General features: G+C 40.8%; 1 protein-coding gene across 7 annotated transcripts in view; it reads right to left on the minus strand.

Annotated features, from left to right (window-relative positions):
- CNTN4 (contactin 4) overlaps positions 1–11545 on the minus strand; it is a 1016652-nt gene that overhangs the window by 19823 nt on the left and 985284 nt on the right. For 6 of the 7 annotated variants that reach the window (XM_017881656.1, XM_017881655.1, XM_017881658.1 and 3 more), the window contains 4 exons: positions 8160–8280; positions 4362–4520; positions 1847–1996; positions 151–221 (listed from right to left, as the gene is read on the minus strand). In XM_017881656.1, the coding sequence (XP_017737145.1) occupies positions 151–221; positions 1847–1996; positions 4362–4520; positions 8160–8280 (501 nt within the window). The remainder of the gene's footprint in view (positions 1–150; positions 222–1846; positions 1997–4361; positions 4521–8159; positions 8281–11545) is intronic. The other variant, XM_017881661.1, reaches the window with a different exon arrangement.

Here is an 11545-nt window from a genome sequence, read left to right on the forward strand (position 1 = left end):
CATTAGCTACGTGAGAGGGAGTATCTGCACTCAAATGAATTTTCACTGTTAAAAGCAGAGGCGGAAAGTTCCCAGCTATGTCTAACATGGAGGAAAATAAAAAAATAGCTTCGATGCATGTACGTTCCTTTTGTTCTGTGATTCATTTACCTCCCAGGTTATAACCAGTTCAGATTTGCTGCCTCCGCCACCACTGACATTCGCTGGTGTGACTTCGGGGACTGCACATGGAGACAAAAAACAAGTCATGTCAGGCGGCAAAGGTGAATGAGGGTCAGGAAGGTTGCCTGGCAGAGGTGACTCACTTTCAATGAGTACTTTGAGGCATACCCCTTTGTCTTTGGAGATCAGCAACAGCATTGTCAAGAGACCCACGGCGTCAGCTCGAGGAAGTGAAATGTACCAAGGAGACTGCTATTAATTACCTGTTTCTCATTCAACAAGGCACACGTGTTATCTGACATGTCTGACCAATTGTTCAGCTCCATCCCTAGAGGTTGAGGGGTTCCGGAAGGGAGGAAAGGACTGAGGTCTGGTCCTAATGTTTGGTTCTGCGATTATTAGCCACGTGATGATACACAAAGGAAAGACAGTACAAGCTCTGCTCAGGCAGAGTTTCCATTCTGGTTGGAGGGGAAGAGCGCTTGCACCACAGTTAGAGCAAGGTGGACAACCAGAGTACGGTACAGTCAGCATGGAGAAACGAAGGGGGCCTTCTGGAGTAGCGGCCTGCCCAGAGCTGAGGTGGGCGAACAGCTTCTCGGAGGAAGAGAGTTTTGATCTGAGTGTTGAAGGAAGTGGCAGACAGAGGTTGACCCCTGGCTCACTGTGCTTAACCTCTTTGATCCCCAGTTTTCTCTGTAAAAGAGAGGAAATTATGCGAGCTTCCACCTGAGGACTGCTGAGGGGAATTAATTCAATTATGGTTTTGGAAGGGGAAAAGAAAGCAGGGGACTAGCTATATTGTCATCATGTTACTGAAAGGCTCTGGGCCGCATTTAAAAACGTCTCACTGGGGCATGTGGCTGGTGACTGGTTATGTCTCCTTGGTTAAAGCCAATCAAATAGATCTAGATGAGTTTTTGCTTTTCTGAGAGTAGGGTCAGAACTCCCTACTGTAGGGAGTGTAGAGACCTTATTTTATTCCTTCAACACACTGGCCTCTCCACAGCTGGGAACTCTATAAAGACTGCACATGTAGGCCTCCTGCTTTACACCAGCTAAGTAAAAGTACGGCTGACCCCGATGAACTTGTTCTTCTCTCCCCGTGCTCATTCAAGCTGTATATGCAGAGGGCCATACTAAATTGCTGGCTAGTCTTGTTTGAATTAGCACGGTGTTCTGAAACTTCGTTTCTGGGAATGGTTTATACCCTAAGAAAATCTCAGTGAACATTTCTGAAGAAATTAGTTTATTTCTTATTTCTATTCTAAGCAGGACTAACCCATGGTTGCTGTGCCCAGAGCAGCCAGAAATTATTCTTTGCCATTAGTTACTTATGTGAGATAATTTTATTTGAAATGTGGGGCATTGTTTTTTGAAATCCTGTTAGAATCTGGGTGACAAATGAACCAATGAAGAAAGGGCTGGCTTTTGAGAGGACTAAGCGCAGTGTGCCTGTTGCTGTACAGGGGGACCTAATGAAGGAAGCTTAACTCTGGATTGAAACCCGTTGCGTGCTCAGCTGGGCTTCTCCTGGCCTGATTTCTACCATTATAATCATTTGAGGTGAAGGGTGTGCTAACACAGAGCAGCATGAGCGCTGAAGAGCAGCAAGAATTCAAAGCCTTTTCCTAAGGAACAGCAGCTGGCAGAACAGATGATCTGAATCCCGGGTGCTACTCACGAGCTTCTTCTGTTCTCCGTTTCTCAGAGGGGCGGCTGGGCTCCCCAATCCCAATCACATTGGCTGCAACTGTGCGGAATTCATATTCGACCCAAGGATTCAAACCCACCACGGTTGCTGTGAATGTCTTCCCATCAATGAGTTCTGGGACTGAAAGACAACAAAAGATGGTGGCTGTTTCATAGGTTCTCAGAAAACAAATGCAGAGATTACATTAGGAAGATAGGAACATCCACCCATCCTTATGGTTATTGCATTCAGGGCAGTGTAGGTGTTCTGATATTAGCTGCATCAACAGTTGTTTCAGTGAAGTAATCTCAGAACTATCTCTGTATGTGAAACTAACACACTCTAATCAGATACCAGCAGATGACATCATAAAAGACACGCAGTCCACAAGGCCCCAAGCCACGCGACTCAATCATTACTATCACCCCTTCACATGTGTTTCAGCATTTATTATGTAGTGCCAGACACGTTATTTCAACTATCCTCTGAGAAAGGTAAAAGTATTCTATTCTTTTTTTCTTTTTTTTCTTGAGACAGGGTCTCTCTCTCTCTGACACCCAGGCTAGAGTGCAGTGGCACAATCTCGGCTCGCTGCAACCCCCACCTCCCAGGCTCATGCAATTCTTGTGCCTCAGCCTCCCGAGTAGCAGGGACTACAGATGCATGCCACTATGCCTGTCTGTTTTTTTGTATTTTTAGTAGAGATGGGATTTCACCATGTTGCCCGGACTTCTCTCAAACTCCTAGGCTCAAGCGATCCACTTGCCGTGGCCTATCAAAGTGCTGGGATTACAGGTGTGAGCCACTGCACCTGGCCTATATTTATTCTTAAACAATTCTTATTGTGTCCATTTAACAGAAGAGGAAAACGAAGATGTATAGAGATCAGCTGATTAGCAGTCAGGACTAGAATTCATCTCCTAACTTTCATATTTTTCTCATCTTTCCTTCTTAAAGCACACTTGTGACTCAGTGATTACAGTAGGAAACACAGAAACCCATTTCTAAGGATTGGTAAACAAAAATGATAAAACAAACTGGGGTTAAAATCAACAAGATTCATATGAATTGCGCAACACTGGGCATATTCTCCTTCAAAACATCAAGGCCATATAGCCTACCTTTGCTGTCTAGAGGAGTGTGTATCTTGTTTGTAATAACTACTTGTTCATCCAATTTACCCTTAAATGAAACCTAAATAAGAAAATGAGTCAATTTGGAGGTATTGACAGAAGTGGGGATGGTATAAGAATTATTTTAGATGCAAAGAGAAATAACTGTGAAATCTTTTAAAAAATAGGAAGTGCTGTATAAATGTAATAAAGGGAAACAGGATGGAAGTGCTACTACTAACAATTTTTGTTTCAAAGAATTTGTAAAATTGGTTAAAAAGACATCTCATGTCTTTTATTCCCAAATTTATCCATCTAAAAAAGTGGGTCTGGGCACAGTGGCTCACACCTGAAATCCCAGCAAATTGGGAGGCTGATGCAGGAGAATAGATTGAGTACAGAAGTTTGAGACCAGCCTAAGCAACACAGCAAGACCTGTCTCTACAAAAAATTTTAGATAATTAGCTGGGTGTGGGGGCCTGTGCCTGTGGTCTCAGCTACTCAACAGGCTGAGGTGGGAAGACTGCTTGAGCCCAGGAGGTCGAGGCTGCAGTGAGCTGTGATCATACCACTGCACTCCAGCCTGGGTGACAGAGTGAGACCGTGTCTCAGAAAAAAAAAAAAAAAAAAAAAGGGCAGCAAGTGAGGAGGCGCCCTATAATCCTCAGTTATTGGTTTTTTGAAAGCACTGTGTAAACTTTACAAAGTCTGTGACTATTCAAGCAGAATCTACTGCTTTCCAAAGTGTACCACAATGCTACACAGATGATTTTCGGTTATACAGATTGATGCATTTTATTTTTATAACTAATATATTTTTAATGTGTGTTAGGAAAAATATATATACAACCAGCACAACAGACTTTTTTTTTCTTTTTTTGAGATGGAGTCTCACTGTCGCCCAGGCTGGAGTTCAGTGGTGTCTTCTCGGCTCACTGCAACCTCTACCTCCTGGGCTCAAGCGATCCTCCCACCTCAGCCTTCTGAGTCGCTAGGACTACAGGCACGCACCACCATGCCAGGCTAATTTTTGTATATTTTGTAGAGAGGAGGTTTCGCCATGTTGCCCAGGCTGGTCTGGAACTCCTGGGCTCCAGTGATCCACCCAATTCCACCTCCCACAGTGCTGAGATTACAGGTGTGAGCTACCAAATCTGGACCGGACATACCATTTCACAGATACTATTCCTTAGGATGAGTTTAAAAAAACCTAACTGTGATTCGATATAAAGAAAAATACTAATAATAGTACAGTGGGCTGAGGTTTAGGAAACACTGCCACAATATATCATTGGTAGTAGTGTCTGAATGAGAACTTAGATGTTCCTTGCCACAGTGCTGTGTCCAGTACGCTGAGTTCCCAATGTCTTTAAACCAAGCATCCAATATGGTACCTGTATTGACTGCTTGCCAGCCCACGGAGAACGGAGTCCTGGCTTGAATGACATACATGGTGATGGGGCTGTGGTTGTCAGGCCCGGGTCTCCAGGAGAGCTGAGCAGTGGTGTCTGTGATTTCGTCTATTGTCACAGCCTCTGGGGGACCTGGAGGACCTGGGAAAGAGTAAGACCCCCAGAACTGGAACAGTGTATTCAAACACCCAATTAAAGGATCCACATATTTGAGTGGGGCATTGACCCATTCATTCATTTACCCATTCACAGATTCATCACTTGTCAAATCCTTTTTGAATCCTACTATGTGCTGGGAACTTTCTTGGCTTGGAAACCACAGAATGAGACACAGCCCCTTCCTTCTAGGGTCCCACAGTTTAATATGAAAAACTAATAGGTAAACAAATAATTACAATTGAATACTTAATGTTAATAGGGAATACTAGGGCACCATAAGAGCCCACATTCATTAATTCATTATCTATTTATAGGTTCCTACTATGGGTCAGACACTGTTATTTGAGGATACGGTAGTGAGAACAAATCGATATTGCTCCTGATTTCATAAAGAGTATAGTCTGCTGGAAATGGTTATTTCTACCACTGAGAATATAGATTTAAGCACAAATGGCTTTAAAACTTTGAAAGTTACAGTATTGCTCTGCACATTCTGCTGCACTGTAATTACCAGCACTCTCTTCACCCCCAACCCTGCATCCCACATGAGCACAGACTTGCGTGCAAGGGAACTGCTGTGAAAATGGCCGGTGTGCAAGAGTCAAAGCGCTCCCTTCTTCAAAGCAATTTCAAAATTGGGCTTTATTCTAAAGACCCTCATTTGTAGTTTCTGCAAGTCATACCTGTATTTTTCTGCTTCTCTTCCTGATGTTCATTGTTTCTGTCCATGTACTTAAACCATGGAAAGGGGAGGAAATCAGATTTAAATGAAGGCTTGAAACTAATAAAGAATTAGAGGGATGGAAAGCAGCTGGCAGGCAAAGACAAACTATCAACAGAGCCAGAGCAAAGACCCGCAGCTATCCCACTTTCCAACATGAAAATCTCTTACCAGGCAGTTAAATGCATTTTTAACAAGGTACAATTGACCACCTCAGGAGGGAAGATGATGGTGAGGGGACATAATGACAAACCTCATGCCCATTAGACGGGCATAAGGAGATGTTCCTAGGAGGGATTTGCTAATCCCCAGTCTAGCAATCAAATGTACTACCCAAACACTATCGGGCCATGTCACAGGGACAGGGAAAAAAGCGACCTCTCACAGAGCAGTGCAAAGTTAACAGCAATTTCCTGAAGTTAGACTTTGTTCTAGGATTCACTCCTTCACCGTTTCGTGATGCCCTAAATTCTCTTTCCTTTTTTAAAAATCACTTTTATAGACCCACAGGTGAGACTAAATTTATCTTCTCCCTCCCACTCCTGAATAAAATGTCTGGAAATCTGTATCCTGGAACTGATTAATTTTCCATGGTGACATTTCAGCATGTCAGTCTAATGTCACCTAGATAGAGCTAATGTAACCTTTGGTCTTGGGACCCCTTTTAACCAGATAAAGTCTTGAAGACAATATAATTTTTTTCACCAGTTTTCTCATCCAAGCATTGCCCACCTTTTTTCTTTATGGATGCTGCATTGATGGCCTTTAAAATCTAAGTACCACAAATAGAAAAGTGTTTCCCTCTAAACTCTTCAAAGAATTAAATCGATAGGAAATATCTGAGTCCATTGTTGGCCTCTCTATAGGAAGGAAATGAAGGGCTGGTATGAATTTGGCCTCTGGAGAGAAGATGGTACTTTCCTGGATTTGTTTGTTCTTTTTTTATCTTCCTGCCACCTGCTCCTACCCATGCATAGATATGACCTTACAGAATGTTTACCAACTTTGTTTTAGGGAAGTTGACTCCCTCTTTCAAAATGAAAAATGTACAAATGTTTGTCCTCTGAACAAAATGATAACAAACTCAGGGGCATGTAGAAGATTTTGTTTCAGGCAACGGCAAAGGGAAGATTAGTCTGATTCTGGGGTCTGCTTCTCCCTCAGGAAGGATGGCCTTTCTGGCTGCCATTAGAGTGCTATAGGCTAAATAGAGCAGGCCTCAGCAAATCAAAGAATCTGGAGCCAAGACTCAAAGCTGCTATAGGTTTCAAATATGAAAATCTCTTTCAGGGTGGTGAAATACATTCCTGCCTCCCCCTCTGTAATGTACAAGAAGAACTGCAAGGGCAGAGCCGAAGATAACATGAAAAATTATGGTTTTAAACGGCATATTAATTTATTGGCCTTATTAACTAATTAGATTTTCTTTTAGACTGCATTTGCAAATTCCTCCTGGTATTTAATGTTATTTTCTGTGAAATGAAGTATACAATATCATTTAAGAACTTCAAGTATTACTGATTTAAATATTCATTAGTCTAATTTATTGGTGTTTTAACTGCTAATCTGAACATTATCCTAATTAAGTAGAGGATAAATTTTCAACAACAGAATTCTTTTGTCCCCAAGGGGAGGGCAGACCAGCCTGGTGTATTTTAAAATGGAAATAAACACATTTCTATAAGTTATTCTGTGGGCAGATCTACCTAGGTTGAAAGTTTTTTCTCATTTCTAGCCCTTGTCTGCACTGTTACTGAAAGGTTTTTTAAAGGCAATTTAAAGGGGAACAAAGCAGACACATTGAAATCACCATTTTTCTTGAACCTCTCTTCACAATTAGTTTAAGTTGCTAACTCCCACACATTTCCCCCCCTTACATTATGCCTAGAGGATATAGCAACACTCTTTATGGCTTCCAATAATACCTTCTTCTCTGTGCATGCAGATTAACCCTGCCTCCAATTCTCATACCCTAAATTTTTATTTTCTTGCATTCGAAGTTTTGCCATGCACTCTGTCAGCTGGCCAAAGATGCCTGAACACCAACAGTTAGGGATTCTGATGAAGGAGATTCTAGCCAAGAGATTATTTTGATGTCTGGATTGGCCTCTCTTTTAATGCTATAGAAAACCCCTGAGCATGCATAGGTTGGATTCTGGTATGTACACTGGTTTGTGAAGATTTTAATTTTCATTTAAAAATATTTCTTAAAAGTCCTTTTACAGTTCCTTTGCCAACTGCTTTGCTGAGGCTTGGAATGTACTCAGTTGGTGCTGCTCAGCGGGGGGCGGGTGGGGGGGCAGTCATAGCTCTTAGGTCCAAATTAGGTCATGCTGATAATATTCAAGAGAATCTCAAAAATGTTAGTATTTACATCAACTCTCAGCTCATTTACTATATCCCAGGCAGTCAGGAAGTGTCCTCTCCCAAAACCCTGTTTTAGAAACTGAACAGCACTGTGAAGTTTAGGGAAAAAAAGGAAACTCGGATAAACCTGATGATGATTTTACTTGAGCTGCTGTTATACTAATTCAATTTAGCCCAGATGAAAATAAAAAGGGGTAGTTTAATCACTCTTTAAACTATCTGCTTTTGTTCACCTAAATTTGTTCTAGAAGGTCATATCAACTCCAACAGCTGTAATCGGGTACTCGATTTACTCAATTATCCTTTTAGTGTAAAGTTACTGGCTGTGTTCGGTGCATTTTCTGACAACCCCTACTGAGGAACTGTACATGCACCAGAAACTTCTGTGGACTGTTAGCCACTGTTTACAATGTTCAGCGTCTACCTGACTTTTTCCCATAATTCTAAACCACTGAGGTTTTTGGAACTCTGTGTTACAGTAGATATCATGAAAATATTTCAAGAGCAACAACAACAACAACAAAATCCAATACCTCTTACAATCAGGTCTGCAGCAGCAGATAGCCTGTCCACACTTGTTTGGACCATGCAGACATATTTCCCAGCATGCTTCAGTTGGATGTTTCGGATCATCAAATCACCAGCTGAATCCTGCTGATAAAGTAGGGGAAAGTGGCTACAATTACTTTTTTAATGAGCTCTAAATATCATTATCACATGAAGGACACTGTGACTAATGGATTTATTTTACACTGGCTGATGAAAACATTAGTGATGCAAGCCATGGCCTATTAAAAATATGTGAGCCTGCCTGAGAGATAAGAACAGCAACATTTTCAGAACACATCTTCAACAAGACCTCAGGTGTCTGGCTTCTCTGAGTCTCTGGAGCAGTTTGCCACCCACGTTGGAAGGACGTAACTTACATATTACATAAGTACTATGCACTATGATGGCTCTTGATCTAGTTTTGTGAATTTCTTCAGAAATGCCCTCAGCCTATAGCCTTGGTTGGCATTCTGATACTTTAGAACTCTGTATTTGGAAAATGGAAGCAAGCCCACATTTGGATGTATCTGCATTTTACCTCACAACCCTTTCTTACAGCCAGCATTTTTATTGCTTCCAGGTTTGAATTAAAGGATTAGGAAGACCAGATTCTCCAAGGAAATCTCGTACCACCTAGTATGGAACAGTGCTAATTTGTTTTCCAAATGCCAAATGCATGTTTGATTAGCAGATGAATAGGACTAATTACATCCTGCTTTGGATGTCTATGTACCCCAGAAATATTTCTACAGTGTTCGCCAGCACAGTACTTTTAATAAATGTGAGGAGATGATTCCACAGGCTATCACAAAGGCAGCATTTTACCTGAAGAACACTGCTACACATTGGAGTTTGGTTCACAGTTCTGTTAATCTAAAGTTTGGAGAATAGCTGCTTGAGGAAGAGACCACTCTAGAGGCCAGATTTGAAAACCTACACTTCATTCTAAACCCGTAATGGATGACAAGATAATTTAGGATATATTGGCCCTCCTTCATTTTCCCATTCCAAATTATACAATAGGAAATTGACACAGACTCTTCTGTTGCTATTTCTCCAATGACAATAGTAATGGATGATGCTTAATGGTATTTACTATATGACAGGCAGCTTCTAAGTGCTTTACTTATATTAAACTCACTAAATACTCACATATCCTCTGAGGCAGGTATTCTTGTGATCCTTATTTTACAGATGACGAAATTCCAGCACAAAGAGGTTAGGAGACTTGCCTAAAGTCATGTAGCTAGAAAATGGCAGAGCCAGGATTTGAACCCATATAGTCCCTGTTCTTAACGATAACACTGGACTAGCATCCAGAAAGACCATATCCTCATGCTATTTCAAAATTAATATGTACTTGGTTATCTCCATCATTTCAGCACAGAGTGTCACATTCACAGGATAATGGAAGAGAGAGAATTGCCAATTAGAAATAGGATTAGAAGAGATGCCAAAGCATGGAGTGAAGGAAGAGCTACAGTTTTGATGCTTAGCTGTCTTGGGCTGATTCCTGCTCTGTGATTTCACCTAAATCTCTTAATCTCTCTTGGCCTTAATTTACTGACTTTTGAAAGACCTTTATTGACCTTCGTGCTAGGTTGTGAAAATCAAATGAGATAATCTGTGTATGTGAAAATCTTCTGAAAACTGTGAAGCATAGATTAACTCTAAACTGTTATTACTGATGGCCATGATCCATTTTCTTTGTGAAACAAACATGTCAAAGATGCTAAATCTAATTCAGGAAAAGCTATGGTATGTTAACCCAAAACGTCTTTTGTTTGTAACACTTGGCTTCTCATCCAGATGCCACTGTTTACGGATCAAGTCTTATAATTGCTCAATAAAATGAAAATAACTGTTAACCTATTTGACAAGATTTCTGTGAGGATTAAGGAGCTATTATAGTCATCCTTTGGTAGACACAGGGGATTGGACTCAGGACCCATAGTACACTAAAATCTGCACATACTCAAGTCATGCGGTCAGTCCTCTGGAACCTGAGTATATGACAAGTCAGTCCTCCATATATGTGGGTTTTAAATCCCATGAATATTGTATTTGCAATCTGAGTGTGGTAGAAAAATAATCCACATATAAGTGGACACATACAGCTCAAACCCGTGTTGTTCAAGGGTCACGTGTATATAAGAAAGTACTTGATAAATGATGATCACTTTGCAAATATAAGGAATTATCACTATTATCATCATTATTAAGATTATTGTTACTTTACCTAAGAAATTTCACATATTGGGACTTTGAATACAGGTTTAAATAAAAAATATGTCCCTGGGGATGTGTGCAGGGAAGGTGCACATTGGCCTGAGGGAAATGCCTACACCATCTCACTAATTCACTTTATTCATCAAAGGCTTAAATGTCAAAGAAACTTGTAGCCTGGATATTTCAGAGTACAGCAACCTATTAATAGAAAATTTTGATTTTGTGATTTAGAAAGTACTCTAGTTATTTACACATTTTGACTGGATTTGTGTTTTTAAAGTAAAACTGAAACAAAGAAAAAAATAGGAGTGAGGTAAGAGTCTCATCAAAGCAGACCACAGTAACTTTCTCTTTCCCTTTGAAGTCATCCAGACCCAACTATTAACTAAGATCTACATTTTTTATGTTCCTACCAAAGAAAACAACAGCATCTGCTTATTTTCCACCACTGCAGTCTGTTGTGTTCCTGACAGAATACTCAGTGGGGATGGGGGTATCAGAGGACAATGAAATAATAACTTTCCTAAAACCTCCATAGGTTAACTCTATACCAAACATCATCTCCACCATGCTGACCCAGGAAGCTGAAACTGAAATAGGCTTGACTTCAGAATTGCATTTGCTTTTCTCTTCTATTGTCAAGTCCTGACTGCACAGACATTAATGATCCTAGTGGCTAATACACTTAGATCTCACATGTGGTTGTGCTGTTTTTAATTTTCTATGTATTTCTCAGCAGGAGTTGATTAGTGTTAGCATTAGTTTAACAGAGGAAACAGACATTTCCCATATGAAAGATGAATGTGAGCAGCTCTATGGACGGCTGTCTCTACAAAAAGGTGGTCATCAGTGTTTGACTTCATTAGGGTGTCGCTGTTTCTGCCTTAGTCCTGGCACCATTCTGGCAGAAAGGCTACATGTGTCTGAATGGTAGGACATCCACTTCGATTGTTCAGGTATCTGTTTTGATTGGTTGGTGCTTGCACCATTCTGAGATTTAGCATTTTTAATCTCTCTCCTGCCCAAGAAATTGGTTTTAATGTGAGAACATTCGGCTTCATTTATGAAGAATGTTCTCTCTTTTTTTTTTTTTTTTTTTGAGACAGAGTCTCGCTCTGTCGCCCAGGCTGGAGTGCAGTGG

The sequence above is a fragment of the Rhinopithecus bieti genome, unplaced genomic scaffold (genome assembly GCF_001698545.2).
Source record: "Rhinopithecus bieti isolate Rb0 unplaced genomic scaffold, ASM169854v2 scaffold_12640, whole genome shotgun sequence".
In the NCBI taxonomy this organism is placed as follows: Eukaryota; Metazoa; Chordata; class Mammalia; order Primates; family Cercopithecidae; genus Rhinopithecus; species Rhinopithecus bieti.